This window comes from Megalobrama amblycephala, linkage group LG1 (assembly GCF_018812025.1).
Source record: "Megalobrama amblycephala isolate DHTTF-2021 linkage group LG1, ASM1881202v1, whole genome shotgun sequence".
NCBI classification, from domain to species: Eukaryota; Metazoa; Chordata; class Actinopteri; order Cypriniformes; family Xenocyprididae; genus Megalobrama; species Megalobrama amblycephala.
The window spans coordinates 33,820,181-33,839,918 of record NC_063044.1 but is presented as its reverse complement, the minus strand read 5'-3'; the positions used below and the strand labels follow the sequence as shown (position 1 = coordinate 33,839,918).

Here is a 19,738-nt window from a genome sequence, read left to right as displayed (position 1 = left end):
CTGCTTTGTTATAAATTTTTTGTTTATAATAAGGAAGAAGTTTTAAGCTATGAAACATGGATGTTTCAATGGTACAAATGCCTCTTATATGTCAAAAGATCAAGGCAAATATTAGGTTATAGAATAAAAAAACAAACGTGGTAATATATTTGTAGCCTAACCACTTTTAACCAGCATCAAGCTCTGTATTTTGTTACTTTCAATAAGAAACAAAGTGTCATCTTTCAAATTCTGTCCATTTTATTATGAAATTCGAACAATACATGCCATTTTGACGCTTTTGGATGTGGCGTAACAGATCCTCAGTTCAGTTTGCCTCAGTTCAAGCTCCAGCGCGGAGCACGAGTGAACGTGATCATCCTTCCTCTTCACTACTAGTTACAGAATGAACATGAATGAACATCTGAAAGTATGTTGAAATATACAGTACAACTTACTGAAATATATCATATCTCGTTTAATCGCTCAATCAGTGTTTCAACTGCAGAAAGACGAGAAAGACGTCAATAAAAAAACTTGTAAACAATGTCACGTAGTATAACTTTTTTTTGCCATTCAGAGAAGTGATGGAGAAACCATCGCTCATTTTCTAAAAAAAAATAAATAAAATAAATAAATTTATATACGTTTTAACCAGAAATGCTCATCTTGAACTAGCTCTCTTCTTCTTCTCTATTTGAATTCCAGTAGTGTAGACACTGCTAAGTGTATTACTGCCCTCCACAGGTCAAAGTTTGAATTAACTGTTATATACTTGCTCTAGAATATTGTATATGACAATTTAGTTCAAACTTTGACCTGTGGAGGGCAGTCATACACTTAGCAGCGTCTACACTGCTGGAATTCAAATAGAGAAGAAGAAGACAGCTAGTTCAAGATGAGCATTTCTGGTTAAAACGTATATAATTTTTTTTTTTTTTTTTTTTTTTTTAATGAACGATGGTTTCTCTAGATAAGACCCTTATTCCTCGTCTGGGATCATGTAGAACGTTTTGATGCAGCACTGAAACTGTAATTTTGACCTTCAACCATTTGGGGTCCATTGAAGTCCACAAGGAGAATAATCCTGGAATGTTTTCATCAAAAACCTTAATTTCTTTTCGACTGAAGAAAGAAAGACATGAACCTCTTGAATGACATGGGGGTGAGTAAATTATCGTGAAATTTTAATTTGAAAGTGAACTATTCCTTTAAGAAAGACCTTGTGAAGGGCTGGTTCAGTCCTACCATATTACTTTGTGCTTGTGGTGGGAAAATATTTATCAATATATGATCTAATTGCATTAGTGTCAGCAACTGTGGAGCGTGTGACGAAACAGTCTTTATCATATCCCACAAAGCAAACTCAGGGTAACGTTGGGAAAACACAACCACACATAACGTTGACGACACGGAACAAAAAAATGAATGAACTGAGGGCTGATACACACACAGAGATGATTAACGCAACAAGGAACACCTGCATAACTCAATCAGCGATCATTGTGACAAACTAGCAAAGGAAACACTGGCAAACAGGAACTGAACACAAAACCAAAACTGACTAGAAAAATGGCACAGTTTCTCACAGTGACCTATTGGATTCTACTCTTGTGTTCATGTGTCTAAATCCTCATTTCATAAAAACACCTCAGAAGAAATGTGAAATCATTTCGCTATTTAGAAGAGGTTGTGAAATAAAGGGGAATTTGCTTCAAATGTCAACAGAAATGCAATCTTTGAAGTCAAAAACCAATGATGAGTAATCATTAAGCAGATTTAAAAAATAAAAAAGTCATCATACAAACTGATACAAAAAAGTGTTTTTGTAATTAGCTCTGGAATAAATAGCTCAGCAGTAGCACAGCAAACTATTCACATCAAACCTAGTAATTAGTGATTTCCACCCACAGCTGATTGCTGATAGTAATGAAGTATTGAATGAAGGGTCAGTGATGAGGTGTTGGCGGTGACATAACACGGGTGAAGCCCTCGATTGCGGCTGTGCGCTGACTCACGCTTGAAGAGCCTCTTACTCACACTAGAGCAGCTGTCAGGAGTATGGGCTGTGACCCATTTAACCCGCTACACTTTACAAAAGATGTCAAACCTGTGTTTGCCACGTGTCCACTGCCAATTATGCACAGAAATGCTAGTTTGGGCTTGTTGAACTCCTTCAGTCTAGATCAGTCATTTCCTGACCAGACACATTCCAGCATCAGGTACTTTGTCTGCTGGACTGAACGTGAAATTTCTGTAAAATGTGCCAATACACACAGCTAAACGGAACATATCTGACATTTCTGTGTAGCCGATCTTTGGAGATTTCACTCTGGACACACATAGCCATTCCGATCTTGCCGAAATACGAATCAAATGACAAAAAAAGCACCTTTAAATGACTCACTCTTACGCTGTGTTCCAGCATGAAGAACAGCAACAACCCCAAAGTTAAAGTCACTACAAAATCAAAATGGACAATTCTTAATGTTTTATGGAATATTGCAGTGTTGTTTTAAATTCATGTGCCTCGTAATCTTTAATCAAAATAACTTCCCCTCCCTCTTGCAGTGGCATCTCTTCTGTGATGATGAGGGCGGGGCAACCCGCCAATCACATGAGATACACCAATAGCAAACCACAACCATCCAATCAATTCTCCACGGACAAAATTAAGCCCTGCCCTACATTTGTTCTTGTTTCAGAAGCAGTTTAGCTCTGATATATAGGTCCCAATAGTGAAGAAAAGATGAGCACAACTTCTGTTTTGTGGCGACTTTAAGAAAACCCTTGGTGATCATTTGTTTAGAGTTATATAACTAAAGGTTTTCGGTTTAAGGCATTTGTAGCAGCCAGGACCAGACCTCTAGTGAGCTGTTAACTGAAGAATTGCTGCAACTGGATCACTACAGTCAATGTGTTGAACTCATTTTGAGTTTCATTTGTGAAAGACAATCCATTCACTGCTTCTCCAGTTCAGTTCACTGGAGGGGAAGATTATCAGCGGCATCGTATATTTGCATCCTCAGACACATGTGTGGCTTCAGAGAACGTGGATATAGCAAACAACTAACACAGACTAGTTTATGATGTCTTCTTTCTTTAGGTGCGTCCCAATTCGCGTACTTACGCACTATTCTATGACGTTTTTAAGTATAAATAGTGCGAGTAGTGCGTTCACACAGAAAATTCCAAAAAGAAAAAGTACACTTTAAATACCCGGATGATGCACTAAATTAACGGAAAAAACGAAGTTTGGAATGTTGGACACTTCATGCACTCAACTGTCGCAGCTTTAGTTACGTAGCGGAGGGGGAGAGGGTATCAAACTCCATTGTTAAATGACAAAATAACCTTATACAATTCATGCACTACATGGATGAGTACATGGTGCATAAGTACATAGTGTATATGCTTAGTGTATAGTGCGTCATTTGGGACGCAACTATTGTCATTTTTGGAGTTCAAAAGCCGTGGTCACTATGAACTCTTGGTGTGGAAGCACATGATTTAAAAAAAAAAAAAAAAAAAACTCCTTTTGTTTTCCATGCATGCAGCATGCAAGTTTAAACGACATGAGGGTGAGAAAATAATGACAGAATTTTCATTTTTGGTCTTTTGGGGGGGGGGTTTTATTATTATTTTACTATTAAATTATGTGCTGGTGTAACCTAATATATTTAGGTTGATTCAGAAATGTTTAAATAAAATAATTTTATTAAGATGTTACCACATTTAAGTTTTATAGTATGTGCACTTACAATGTACTTACCCTGTGCTTAATTTGTAAACTATTAATTGCACAACACCTGATCCAAAACAACAATTAAAAGGTTCTGTGACCGACACCAACTTCAGTTTTCCTGGAACATACAATGACGTCACTAAACGATGATGGCACAATTATAAGAGCATCATTCAAGTTTCTGCACTGGCTTAACTACAGCCAAGTGTATTATTCTTCTGTCACATGTATAGCTACATACTTGAGAGAGACCAAACATTATTCAGTTGATCAGTGATATTCTCTCTCTCACCTTTGATGCCGTTGCCTCTTCATTACATTGATTTCTGACTGATCTAACTCCCGCTGCTCGATCGTGTCTCCAGCTATCCTGATTAGTATTAGCAGAATTGTCCATTACTACATTTTCATCTTCTCAGGATCTCTTTTGATCAGAAACATCATCAGCTTTACTCGCAGATATGAAAAATTTAAATATGCTTGACTGTCTCTTTTGCCGATATTCATTTATTTTTATTAGAATAATTTGTCAGGTATATGTAATATCCCGCTGTTGACTGGGTGCAAAAACAATACCAACTAATGAGAGCGATTTTCAACTTAAAAAAGCTGATTGGTCAAAAATAAAGGCCTATATGTTGAGGGTCAATAGCAAAGCATAACCTGCAGATGTATTTGGAGGTTATGCTTTGCTTTTCAATTAGAATTACTTCATTTTCTACTATAATGGTTTCTACTCACCAGTGTGTTCATGTTTTTACTCACAGACGTCTGACCTCGACAGACTGAGTAGAAGAAATGAACCGGAGAAGATTTCCACCTCAAAGAAGGCAGGGCCTGAGAGATACAGCCATATTTTTTATTTTTTTTTTGGGGGGGGGGGGGTAATTTTGGCTCAAATTAAGTATTGTACTTACCCAAGAAAATACTGAGTGCAGTTAGAAGTTAGATTCTAAGCAAGGTACAGTCGTTTTTTCCCCAATTTTTTGTAATTACTACAATAACTACAGAGTCTGTACATGCGGAACAGGACTGTAAAATAAAGTACTACCAGCTGGGCAATGATCACTACCTCTAACCTACTTTCCATCTGGGTCTATACATGACCTATACATATATATGAATTGAAAATCCTGTGCTTTTAACAGACACAACAACATGCAAAGCACACACACAAACTCACACTCACATCTGGCAGAACATGTAGAGCTGATTGTCAAATGTCTGTAAAGCCGCTGACGAAGGTTTGTTCTGTTGATTTACCTCATCAAACCATCAATGTACTATAAAGAGACCCATATAGGCCAAACGTGACTAACCACGCACACACACACACACCTCTGTGGACCTGCGTGTCAAACTGTATGAATTTTGAATGATGCAGCATCTTAAAAGTGCATCGCTGACAGAAATCCCACATAAAAGCAGGAAAGCAGCACATGGATGCATAGTTATTTGCAAAGGAAATGCTCCACACACAAAGAATTCTGTTGTTTAATTAACTATTGACAAACAATAATCATTAACCAGAACAATTTGCATACAGAATGTAACTGAATTACACACAGACAGTACATTCACACATGACCTGCAGTTCTAGCTAACTAGATGTTTTTATTTTCTGAAGACAGTGGTGTTGCCCCAGAAAAGTCAATGTGTTCTGGGGGGTTAATACACTGCAAATTCCCCAGAGTTAAATCAACACTGCTCAGATTACATATGGTCCCTCTCTATATAGTGTTAAAGTAACACTGAAGCAGAGTGAAAGTTATGAAAAACAGTGTCAGAGTCATTTTCAATTAGAATTACAACTTCATTTTCGACTATAAGCCGACTACCCAGTGTGTTCATGAATTTGCTTGTGGACGTCTGACCTCGACAGACTGAACAGAAGAAATGAACCGGAGAAGATTTCCACCTCAAAGAAGGCGGAGCCTCAGAGCCACACCCCCACCTATTACATCATCTCCATTGACCAATAGTAGCTCAAAGGTGTTAACCAGCCAGAGCAAACTTTTCCGGAAAGTTTGCTTTGGCAAGCTGTTTCGAACTCCCGAAATGAACATGAAGCGAACTTTGCTGTGGCCTGATTTTGTTAGAAAATATGTCACACCATTTCATTCTTCGATTTTGTTTAAAGGATATTGCGGCCTTAAGCCCACCCCCAAGACATTCTGATCAATAGATATGGTCAAGGTCCCTCCTTTAGTGTAAGTCTATGGTCTTTTTCGGCATACACAAACAGTACATTTGATTATTTAAAAACGTATCAATGCACGTCTCATTTTTGAGGTATCATTCATGCCTGTTGCACAAGTTAAAGGGATAGTTCACCCAAAAATGAAAATTCTGTCATCTTTTACTCACCCTCAAGTTGTTCCAAACCTGTATACATTTCTTTGTTCTGCTGAACACAATAATAGTGATGCTTGTTAAGCCAGAACTGCTAAATTCTGAGGAAATTCTTTGAAAGGGTTGTGTCATGCATGACAATCAAATTATAAAATTACAACTCTCTGTTCAATAACCTCTTTCTGAGGACACAAGGCCACGCTAGAGGAAGGAGAGAATGAGACCTGTTGTCCAAGACCACTGGATACACCTTTTCCTGATCCTTCAACGGCTTAAACAATCCATGATCCCTTACATAATCTATTCTCCTTCACCTCTACTGCTCGCATCCCACTCCATCAGTGAAAAATAGTGCTGTTCAAAAGCATGGCTCTCTTTCCAAGGAATGCAATCAGCCACATGCTCCAACACTCCAGAGACTCGTCTGCAGTCTGCTTTCCTTTAAGAGGGGGTGAAAGAGTCTTCAGTTTTCCCTGCGCCAACCTAAATTCCTCAAACTGCCGTATTGTTTGTACAAATGTGTTTCTAATTTTTGTATGCTTAAATTTTTAACCCTGTACTATGTGCTAATGTTAGAGTGAGAGGAATTAGCCAGCTATTTTTACAATGTGGACCATTTAATGAACAGTGAAGTCCCAATAAAAATGGGTAAGTCATTTTAAATGGTGACGAAAACAACATTAGTTCAGAGGGCATAAAATTGGTTTTGTGCACAGGCCCCATTTATAACAATGAATACTGCATTAGAAAACAGTATCTGCTGATGTCAAAGCTGAGGGTTTTAGTAACATGCATTAATCTCACCTTGAAACCTAAGCTTTGCTCCTGAGATTCCAGACTGCATTTTAAGGCGTCATAGGGATGCTGCCTTCAAAGATATGGCCAAATATTTATCGCTTGCATCCTTCACAAAGAAGCCAATGCTTTGTGACTAGCTCAGCAGAATTAATCATGCAAAATGGCAAAATGTGTCAAAAGGATTGTTAATATAGGTGGTTAACTTAGCATACAATGTGTTCATGATTTTTCGTCATTTGACATATACATTTCAGGCTAAAAAGTACATATATTTATATACAGGACAGTATCTTAGGTCCTAAAACTGATCAGCATTTTTAATCACTGTTTTCCTTCAATTGGTCATTTTTTAATGGTTCTCTACATTGACGAATCAGTTTTATGAAGTACTGCTATTCCATATGATGAATTAATTTGAGGCCATGAAAACTGCATATTAATAGAAGAATTTGGAAAAAGGTTTTAAAAAGTTTTAGATAAATTCGCCTATAGTATTTTCACAGATTGCTTGAATAAAGTAGTGATGGGCACTTTCGAAACACTGCTTCATGAAGCAAACTTTTGGTTCAAAATGGTTTTTCGGAGCTTGTATCAAACTGCCAAAGTCACGTGATTTCAGTAAACGAGGCTTCTTTATGTCATAACTGTTTTGAAACATTTAGAAATTACAATGATACACTGCTGGGGGGCGATGATCTCTGTGAACCCATGGATCATGCGGATTCACTGAGATCCCCCCCCCCCCCCCCTTTTAATAAAACATTTGCAATGGGTTTGTAAAAGCTGTTTTATGCATGTTTGGCCTGAGCTTTGGCTGACTTACACTGTTTTGACCAGCAGGGGTCACCAGCGTTTGACGTTTCGAACGCTTCGAATCAATGAATCATTTTGCGAAGCAATTGGTTTAATTGATTCAAAGCTTCAAAAAGCTTTGTTCTCCCATCCCCATCCCTTCTAAAGATCCAAGGACGATGCGTGACACAGAAAGAACAATAATATAACTTTAATAGACACTGAGAACAAGAATTCTACACAAGGGAATGTAACATTAACACAAGACTAAGAACCAAGGAAGACTAAAGGATTAAATACACAGAGTAAGGTAATCAACAGAACAGGAAACAGGTGTGGACAAATTAGAAACCATGACAACGGACCAATAACTAGAACTCAGGCAAAACAGACAATGAAAACAATGGGGTTGTTTACACAACACCATTTTCAACAAAAAATAGAAAGGTTTTTATGCGTTTTGGCTGTTCATTTACATGACAGCTGCGTTTTTTGTGGCCTGAAAACACAAGTTTTTGAAAACGGGTTTCAAAGTGTAAGGTTTTGAAATGGTCTCCGTGTAAACAACAAAAACGCAAATCTGTGAAAATGATGACGTCATGCACATGCGCATTACATGTTCAGTCTATAGTGTTTTATCGCCATCTAATGGCCTGCCAGCAGAATACAGCGTTTTTAGTCATTTTCACAGATTCGTATGAATGGGGATCATTTTGACAATGGTGTCGTCTGTACGTGGAAATGTCAAAGGAAAAACATCATTGTAGTGTAAACGTACTCTAACTAAAAAAGAAACAGAGCATAACTGATTTTTTTAAATTGACTATTTTGATCAATATGTGCTATGAATTTTTATATTTCAATAGAGTACTTCCTCAAAAGCTTAGTGACATGCTAATGTCAAACTTGAGATCAATAGTGAATTGAATTTCTTGTGTTTCCTGTAATGGCACTTATAGCACACTTCAAAACAATCCCTTATGAGGGTCGTCAGGATGCTGCCATAAAGTATCTACCTATATAGACAAAACAGCTCACTAGTGTTCTTCTGTCACAACTCACAACTTCTGTCAGTCTCTTGGACAATCGCACCTAAAACAGATCCGAGTTCAAAACAAGTCCATGTTCAGAGTCAACAGTGAATCACTATAGACTGATGCTTCGCTTGTGGTTTCCCTGCTGACGTCATGAAATCACATCATGCCTAGAGAAACACCCCATTGCCCTGCAGCACAAAGACTCGCTGTTCGCCTCAATCCTGCCATAGTTCTACTATGACTGTGTCACTTCAAATGCAATATTATGACATTAGCTGGCATAAGCACTACATTTTGATGCAAGGCTTAAATCTCTCTGGCATAAAGGCAACTTCAAACGCATCAAGGTCACAAATAGGAATGGTTCAGGGATCCCTCTCAACAGACAAGAATGTGAATGCATAAGAAAGCTCAATAACCACATCTACATCAGAAACAAAAAACTGACAGCCTGACAGCTTTCTTTGTATTTGCCAAGTTGTTCTTTGTGGTTTCTAGGGTGTTGCTAGAGTGCTTTTGGTTGCTACCATTATTAAGGATTCTTAAAAATTTTAGCGTGAAGGTGAATGTTGACTGATTGGTTGCTTACTAGACCAAATCAAAAGAGTCCACACCCAAGTACGTATTTTTGATATTCTCATCTTTAGATATGACTGTAGATGAGCCAAACAAACATCACTATTAAGATCCTTCATGGCACTTTTTTTATGACTATGGTACACTTTGGTGTCCCATTATATTAAATATTTTAAAGCCTTACAGGCACAAAACCAGTAAGAATCATTAGATATATAAACCACCGAATAGCATAATATTAACACCCAAGAAGTAAAATCATTTGAATAGAAAATTAAATCAATGGCATTTATTTGAAAGAGAAATCTTTTGTAACATTATAAATGTCTTTACTTAAATGTCTTTTTTGATCAATTCAATGCATCCTTGCTGAAAAAAGGTATTAATTAATTTTTCTTTCTTTCTTTTTTAGTCTTACTCACCTCAAAATATTTGAATGATACTGTATCACAGTTTCCACAAATATACTTTTTAACTGATAATAATCAGTTTTGTTTGTTTACTAAAATTAAATTTATATTATTTTTTTATATAAATCAGTGTAAACCCGAATAAGTTGGCAAAACTCAAAAAGAAATTGAGGTAATCAGTTACATCAATTTTTTTTAAGTTAAAGGGTTAGTTCACCCAAAAATAAAAATAATGTAATTTATTACTCACCCTCATGTCGTTCCACAACCGTAAGACCTTCATTCATCTTCAGAACACAAATTAAGATATATTTGTTCAAATCCGATGGCTCAGTGAGGCCTTCATAGCCAGCAATGACATTTCCTCTCTCAAGATCCATTAATGAAACATATTTAAATCATATTTAAATCAATAAAACATATTTAAATCAGTTCATGTGAGTACAGAGGTTCAATATTAATATTATAAAGCGACAAGAATATTTTTGGTGCGCCAAAATAACGAGTTATAGTGATGGCCAATTTCAAAACACTGTTTCATGAAGCTTTGGAGGGTTATAAATCTTTTGTGTCGAATCAGCAGTTCAGAGTGCCAAAGTCACGTGATTTCAGCATGATTTGGATCAAATAATGAATCAAATGAAAACTCACATTTAAATTAAAATGATCATGTACTCTCAACTTAAATAGTTTAGTAGTGGAAACTTGGTTATTTTTAACTAGCTATAATTCAATAAATGCTAACTTGCTATTTGGTAACAGAGTGATTGGATACCTGTAGCATTAGCATAGCATAGCAATTGCTGAATGAGTTCAGCAATATAGACCTTTTAACATATATCTGTTCTCAAAGTAAGCTCATGCTCCACTTGTCACCGTGATGGTAACACCCCAAAAACCCAACATAACAGAAACTCTTCTAAATTAGCATAGCTAAATATTAAACACTAATAAATCTCCCACTTAACATTAACACTTAATTTTAGCATTTACTCTCCCTTTCGAGTGCCATGGCAAAGTGTGCTAGAAATCCCAGCCCAGTTTCAGTTAAACTTAAGTTTGATTAAGTTTAAGTTCATAAAACTGAAAACAATGAAACACAGAAGATTACATAAAATGTGTCAGTTTCATTAACTCAAAAGAAAATGGAAGTGCTAAAATACTCATAAAAGTTAATTTGATTGAACAAATTAATTTAAGTTTGCCCTACTCAAACCAATTAATTATTTTTAGCATTAGGGTTTACAGTAAAAAAAAGTCTGAGGGTTAACCAGATTTAATGTGTTACAAAACCCTGTATTTTGTTTGTTTTTTATGTACTTTCAACAGTCGTATTTTATAGTAGAGTCCATAAGGCGATGTGTTGCCGAATTCACTGGCGGCCCAGAGTGAGATCTCCCACAGTGGAGCACAGCTTTGATTACTGTTCCCCAGCAGGGACCCCAGCAGTAGCAGAGGAGCTGAGAGTCTCAGACTGAACCACCAAACCACTGTCAAACACACTCTTATCAAGCCCTCAGCTTCAACCCACAGCATTGTGGGGCAGCAAAACAGATTACACAGAGCACATATGCCTTGAATATGCTCATTAGTTGTTGTTGTTTTCCAGTGAGAACCATCTCTTGAAATATTACAACACATGTGCTCATATCCATGGATGATGGGGGAACTGTGCAAAGAACCAAACACTCCTCAAAATCATGTAGTTAGTTTAGGAGAAGTTTGCTGTTACTCTTTTAGGCTTTTCTGATCCCATGATCCAAGCAATATCTAGAGACCAGAATATTACAGAGATGGGCTGTTTTATCTTTGGTCAGCAATCAACCGTCCAGAACACCTTAAGGCTGGAATACACTACATGGCTTTTACAATCTGAACAGATTTTAACACACTAGGCAGAATACACTTGCTGACTTTGTAAATAGTTACAGAAGAAAAACTGGTCATGATACACTAAACAACTGAGGATCACACACTACCAGACTTTCAAGCCATTATGAACACAACAAACTCACACAGAAACGTGCCTTGTTGCTAGGAGACGTGTGACAAATGAAAACAATATTGAACAATACTGTTCTAAAATCAGCTCAAAATATCAAACATGTTTGAAATCCTCTGACTAGATGAAATCCTATCATACACTACACAGGTTTCTGTGAAATCTGTCAACTTGAATCTGCAGACTGGCTCTGACTTTCGGCAACTAGAGTCAACCTGTCCAGACTAGTCATGTAGTGTATTCCAGCCTTTACCAACCAACCAACCAACCAACCAACCAACCAACCACATGATCCTACTTCGATTAATGTACTAAAATCAGTCAGAAGACCTAAGCAACCAAATATCAACCATTCACAAACCTCAAGCAACCACACAACATCCTGCCACCGCCGCCAACATCCTATGATGATGAGTTTTGTCACGGGAAAACATCATTAGTATTTTCTTTAGAGAATGTACAATTTAATTTAGTCCATTTTGACATCAGAAAACCTCAATTCCTAATCCTTAAATTTCCTAATCCTTTAAATTTCTTTTTTTTTTTTCTGCTGTCAAAACGATTAATCGCGAATAATCGTATCTAATAAAAATGTGTAAATATATGTCTGTGTATATATATATACACACACAAACTTTTATGTTAGATGCGATTAATCAATTTGACGGCACTAATATATAGGTCAGAACTTGCCGTGCATATTTTTGTGTTCAGGTGCATTATTTTCTTTTAAAATAATTTTATAAATTCATGACTTATATCACTTTATTCTAGTGCTAGGACAATAGATGCATTGCAATTCGTGGATCGTTTATGATATTTTCCAATTGCATTGCAAATCTGCAAATTCTGAGCTTAGTTTTGAACAGCAGATGGTGCTCTAGGATATTTTTAACTGCATGCTCAAAAGGTTACGAAAAAGACTGCTCGTGTGATCAGCTGAGTCTGAGAATGTATTTGCACCTCGGAATGCTTTAAAGGTGCCCTAGAATCAAAAATTGAGTTTACCTTGGCATAGTTAAATAACAAGAGTTCAGTACATGGAAATGACATACAGTGAGTCTGAAACTCCATTGCTTCCTCCTTCTTGTGTAAATCTCATTTGTTTAAAAGACCTCCGAAAAACAGGCGAATCTCAACATAACACAGACGGTGACGTAACAGTCGGGATCATTAATATGTACGCCCCCAATATTTGCATATGCCAGCCCATGTTCAAGGCATTAGACAAGGGCAGGCAGTATTAACGTCTGGAGCAGCACAGCTGAATCATCAGACTTTATGCAGGTAAGCAAGCAAGAACAATAGCGAAAAATGGCAGATGGAGCAATAATAACTGACATGATCCATGATAACATGATATTTTTAGTGATATTTGTAAACTGTCTTTCTAAATGTTTCGTTAGCATGTTGCTAATGTACTGTTAAATGTGGTTAAAGTTACCATCGTATATTACTGTATTCACGGAGACGAGCCATCCAGCGCTATTTTCATTTTTAAACACTTGCAGTCAGTATAATTCATAAACACATGACGAACATCTTGTAAAGATCCATTTGAGGGTTATATTAGCTGTGTGAACTTTGTTTATGCACTGTTTTATAGTCGAGAGCTCGGGGGGGGGGGGGGGGGGCAGGGAGCACGAGATTTAAAGGGCAGCAGCCTGAATCTGGGCATAGTTAATGATGCCCCAAAATAGGCAGTTAAAAAAATTAATTAAAAAAAATCTATGGGGTATTTTGAGCTGAAACTTCACAGACACATTCAGGGGACACTTTAAACTTATATTACATCTTGTGAAAGAACGTTCTAGGGCACCTTTAATGATGCGAGATTAATGAAAATGCGTAGTGCCATCTGCTGTTGAAAACTCAGAATCGATTCAAGAGAGAATCGCGATGCATTCGGAAAATCTCTGAATTGAGATTCGGCGTCGGCTTGGTGAGTTCTGGCCTTTAAACCCCCAAAATGTCAGGTGGTGCAACTGTCTGAACAAATCAACAGACTAAGAAAACTATTTAAAATGGTGTCTTAATAATAAAAAACTAAAAACTAAATACTATGGCATCATTTTAGGTTTGAAATCTTTGAAATGTTATTTAACAACTGAAACTTATATATATATATATATATATATATATATATATATATATTGTTTATATAATATATATATATATATAGTAATAATATATAATATATATATATATATATATATATATATATATATATATATATATATATATATATTGCTTTATTTTGCTCTGTATAGCTGGATTAAGATGAAAGTGTGAGAGATGTGCGTCCTACTCAGAAAGCTGCAGCATGGGGAATATGGTGTTGACTAAATTAAATCAATACGCATATCAGCTCACAGTCTCTCTGGACAAACACTGGCAAGCTGACATGTAGGTCATCCCATGCAGTCTGATCTTTGCACCTTGACTGGGAAAAAAGAGCATTATTTAATGCTGATCCAGTGTCAAAACTGCAGTTCACTTCAGTGTTTTCAAAACATCCTATTTTACTGTACAGTTTAATGTCTATTACAAATAAGTTATAACTCTCCAGTTATCTGAAAGAGACACACTTTGATAGGCCTTAAAATAAAAACGACTTTACCTTAAAGATGGCATTGTGCAGACCCATTAAGAGTGATTTTTGGATGTTCATTAGACACAAACTGAATCTTAATGGATTTTAGATTTGCTTAAGTAAATGCACATAAATAATAAACACATTGCTCTTCGTTCTTAATGATATGACACATCTGTGTCTACTGCCATATTAAACCCATAATATGATCGTGTGTGTACACATATATACACACATTTGTAAACCTTATGGTCCTACCTTGATTATCTTCGTCCATATCTGCAGATAAATGCCAAATATTGAAATGGTGTGATGGGAACGCGCTCCAGACACAGATGTATTCTTTATAATGAAGGGTTTATCTGCTGCATTTACAAACAGGTCCTGTTTTGTGCGGAATATACGGCATTAACTGATATTCTGTCTCAGCCCTCGTTTAAATCCGCAACCCGGTGTATTTATGAACTGAGGAAGGGTGTACAGCGCTCCTCGGTTTCTTCACTGGCGTGGATCAATAACATCCAGCGGAATAAGCGCTCCAGACACACGGGCATCTGTGTTTCGCAGCGACCGCCACACGTCATCACACTCGCTCCGCCCTTCACACGCGAAATTACCAATCCTACTACGACGAGGGCTTGACGTATGAATATTACTCAGGTAATGCTGACGTTGCTTAGTAACCATTCTGAAGCCGGGCTTTAATATTCATGAGCTCTCAAAAGTCAATTTCAATTTCAAAGTACTATACACTGGCATGAGTGTTTTGCATACAATATTGAAGCAGTGACAGAAAAAAGATGGTGCTGCCAGTACTTGTAATAAAAAACAAAAACAAAAAAAAAACCAATATATAATGAAACTTAATAATACATAAAAAGAACCGAGTAAAGTTTTGACTTTCACAATTCTTCACCTAACAAACGCTTTCCTTTTAGCCAATCAGCACAAACATCACATTATTAATATTCATAAGCCAAGCCTTCACTTTAGTAGGAATGGCTGTTACTTCATTTATGACCAAACCGGAAAACTGGTCTTATTGCATCCGCTTGTCAGAATTTACGGCATATCTACGGACTTTTAAGGTAATCAGTGAATCTACCTAGTTCACACTGTTATAGGTGTTTTATTCTATTAAATATCTATACGTTAGTGTGAAGAAGAAAAATGAAAAAAGCTTTTAAATATCAATCTGCATATGTGTGGGAGGTCAAATATGCTCATCTTTGCTCGCTCTTTTAAGTTATCGTGAATAAAACAGCTAATTTTTTTCATAAAGAACAAACAAAAGACCTAAACCGGAAGTGATTTAATCTGTTTTACAGAAAATGGAAGTTAGATTGTGCATAACCCCTAGCCCTAATACTGAGACAAAAAAAAGAAAAAAAGAAAAGATTTTAGATTGTATGGATTATAAATTTTATGGGCTAATGCAAGTATACATGTGGTAATATATATGTATTCTGAAGAAAACCAAATAAGTGGGCCCTTTAAAAGTGTACACTATCAAAAAAAATAATAAAAACTTTAAATTAATAATCATTATGTCACATTAATAAACACATTAAAATATATATTACAGACACACTTCTGAGTAGTAGAAGAAGGTTTTTAAATGTGTCTAAATTTTAAATCAATTAGATAATTTTGTCAGCTTTTGCAAATACAGTATCATACCAATGACCTCAAAGCTAACAAAGGTGGACAAACGCTGCATCCAAAATCGAACACTTCTCTACTATATAGTACGCAAAAAACAGTATGTGAACAGAGTAGTATGTCCGAATTCATAGGCCCTGTCCCAAATGGCACACTTCATGTGCACTTTTGGTCTTGTGGACTTATAATGGCCGCTACGTGCGTGTGTCCGCTAAGTCCACAAGACCGCATTTAAAGGAACACTCCACTTTTTTTGAAAATAAGCTCATTTTCCAACTCCTCTAGAGTTAAACAGTTGAGTTTTACCGTTTTTGAATCCATTCAGCCGATCTCCGGGTCTGGCAGTACTAAGACCGATGGAAAATGAAAAGTTGCGATTTTCTAGGCCGATATGGCTAGGAACTATACTCTCATTCCGGCGTTATAATACACGATGTAACTACAGAAGAGTCAAGTGTTAAATAGGAAAAATATCGAAACTCTTCGGTCTTTTTTTGGAGCGAGATGCTAATCAGATTCAATGAACTATGCTAAGCTATGCTAAAAGTGCTACCGCCAGACCCGAAGATCAGCTGAATGGATTCGAAAATGGTAAAACTCAACTGTTTAACTCTAGGGGAGTTGAAAAATGAGCCTATTTTCAAAAAAAGTGGAGTTGCTATAAGGGACTACTTCCTTTGGCGGAGACTTTAGACGTCATCATGACAAACAGGACATTTGGACTGCATTTCTCATGAAAAAGTGGATAAGTATTCATACACAGCACAGATCATAATCAGCGACATTGTTTTTAAATAAAGTCGTTTTTTAAATAAAGTTTGAGGAAGTTTGGTGGTGGTGACGTTGATCTGCGACCATGGTGTGCAGTAGTGCGTTTATAGCCTACTGTTAGCTTTTTATATCTAACGACTTTATTTAAGCTTGTATAAATGTTGTGTTAACTTGTAAAGATTATCTTGATAGACAAAACGTGTAAGTATCATAACCCTTTGTTAAACACAGAGCTTATTTTTTGCGATTTTCCAAAAGTCTATGGGAAAAATGCATAGGCTTTCGATCAAGGGAACCCGTGCGCCTCTAAATTCTGGGTTGGCCTACAAAAACACGTCAGCCCTGAGGTACTCTATTGCGTCACCGCAGCAGCCGTTAGAAGCTTCTGAGATGCACATGACTGCACATGCGCATTTGGCTGGTCCAGAGCTGAGATTAGAAACAAAACTGATGAGATAGTTTTTGTCAGATTTCATTGATGATTTCAATTATGAAATTTAATCATAAATTTGGTAAAAAAGCTTTGGAGAATTTGAATGTTTCCCCATTCAAAGAAATATGAGCTGTACTTGCATGATGGAAATAGCTGCCCAAGAGGCATTTTCAAAGATGGCTGCTGAGTGAACTTGACTTGCCTTAAAGGGACTTTGACTAAAAGACAATGCATTTCAGTGCAGCTCTTTTATACAGAACCAAAACTGACTTACAGCACACAAGCGTGAAGTGAATGTGATTGGGGAAACCTTCATCAATACAGCTGAGAGGAGAACGACATTCCCTTACAGTAGGGGAGAATAAAACTCAGGCACAGGATAATATCTCACGTAAAGGGTGATGAAAAATGTCTAAAGGCATGGACGTTCACAACACTACGCCCGTATGTTTCTCCGACACATGGATTCAATTACGACATGCCGGCCTCTCAGACGAAACGAGCTGCTCTCTTTATACACATTACCAAACTCCTCAAGAATGAAGTTAGCTGTTTATTTCTCTGTCTCGTGGCATTTTCTTCTTTAATAGCCACAGTTCAAAATGCTGATATACACATCGACATGAAGTAGACGTGATGAGAAAAAGAACGGGAGCTCCATTTCACAGATTATTTTAATCTTCAACGATAGTCAGTCATAGATCAATATTTATTTTCCTGAAACAACTCTTACATCCCTGTATTCACTATGAAGTCTAGACTGACTTCAAAGTCCATCCAGATGTTACATTTTTAACAAAATCATTGCTGCCGGTTCCTTCTTCCAAAAAAACTAAGCTGTTTCAGGCTCTTCCAGTCTCAAGAGTGTGAAAAAATGTGTGTTGGTGGACGGAGTGGGAGTTATAATGAATGTGTGTGTGCGAGTACCTGGTGAACCCTACGCTATGGGGACCAAATGTCCCACAAGGATAGTAATACCAGTAATTTTTGACCTTATGGGGACATTTTTTGGTCCCCATGATGAAAACACCTTATAAATCTTACTAAGTCATGTTTTTTGAAAATGGCAAAATCCAGAAAGTTTTCTGTGATGGATAGGTTTAGGGTTAGTGGAGAGAATATATAGTTTGTATAGTATAAAAATCATTATGTCTATGAAAGTCCCCATAAAACATGGAAACCCAATGTGTGTGTGTGTGTGTGTGTGTGTGTGTGTGTGTGTGTGTGTGTGTGTGTGTGTGTGTGTGTGTGTGTGTGAGTGTGAGGACTTGAGGGAGCCTCAGGTTTTGGGGGAGTATTTCCTGTTCTGGGAGCAGATGTCTAACGCAGTCCAGGAAACACTCTGTTTTCCCAGTTTTCCTTGGGTGGGACACACACTAGAGCGAGACTATTTCAACCAGAGTCAAGCACAAGCTCTGTTTTGAATATATCAAAGCTGCAGACTGAAAATAGGTCATATGCATAATCTTTGCTGCACAAATATGGTCAAAAACACACATCCTGAACAACTGTCTGTTGAGAGGGTTTTGGTGAAGTGATGCGTGACTGATCGCAGCACACTAATTGCATTAGCTGCAATCTGCACGAGTTGCTCAACGCATGTGTCTCTCTTTTGGGTCGAGTTTCTCAGCGGAAGTCGCATGTGCAGGGCTGTCATTTTGGTCAAAACATTTAACTGTCATGTTTAAAGACACGATTTGTTCCACCATCATTACGGTTAGCGTTGGCATATAAGCATGCATTAAGCGTGTGACGTGCTGAGCGTTTCCCAGCGTGCTCTGCACCAGAGGCGGTCGCCCTCAGGTGGAATATGTCTGGTAGAATATGGCTCCAGTCAGGGGAGATAACGGCACACTGACCGACTTCATATGGCCTGATTGAGCAGTCAGACAAATACATTTTCATCTGCTCCAGTGTCTTCAGTCAGGTCACCCCTCACCCCAACACCTCATTTCCCAAAACACCCCATCCATGTTCAGTCTGTGCATTGCTCGTTCCCTTAGGGTGGCTACACGCTTGAAGATTTTAAGCCAAATTTGCACCCTCGAACGATCGGGGGGGTCGTGGCCCAATTTAAGGCTTGTCACAAATGATTTTGTGTCCAAAAAAATACTCTATTGTGTGGTTCAAGGTTGGACATGTTGTGTGTTCAGAGATGCTCTTCTGCAGACCTCGGTTGAAACAAGCGGTTATTTGAATTACTGTTGCCTTTCTATCAGCTGAGCCAGTCTGGCCATTCTCCTCTGACCTCTGGCATCAACAAGGCATTTTCACCAACAGAAACTGCCACTCACTGGATATTTTCTCTTTACGGACCATTCTCTGTAAACCCTAGAGATGGTTGTGTGTGAAAATCCCAGTAGATCAGCAGTTTCTGAAATACTCAGACCAGCCAGTCTGTCACCAACAACCATGCCACGTTCAAAGTCACTTAAATCACCTTTCTTCCCCATTCTGATGGTCAGTTTGAACTTCAGCAGATCATTTTGAGTTGCTGCCATATGATTGGCTGATTAAATATGTGCGTTATCGTTCCCATTATAATGCATCAACTAACATTAAAGCTGCAGTAGGTAACTTTTGTAAAA

General features: G+C 37.4%; 1 protein-coding gene across 1 annotated transcript in view; it reads right to left on the bottom strand.

Annotated features, from left to right (window-relative positions):
• cyth3b (cytohesin 3b) overlaps nt 1–14,871 on the bottom strand; it is a 48,602-nt gene extending 33,731 nt beyond the window's left edge. Inside the window, exon 1 of the mRNA XM_048190617.1 lies at nt 14,543–14,871. Within this exon, the coding sequence (XP_048046574.1) occupies nt 14,543–14,561 (19 nt within the window). The 5' untranslated portion in view covers nt 14,562–14,871. The remainder of the gene's footprint in view (nt 1–14,542) is intronic.
• Between the last annotated feature and the right edge of the window lie 4,867 nt (nt 14,872–19,738).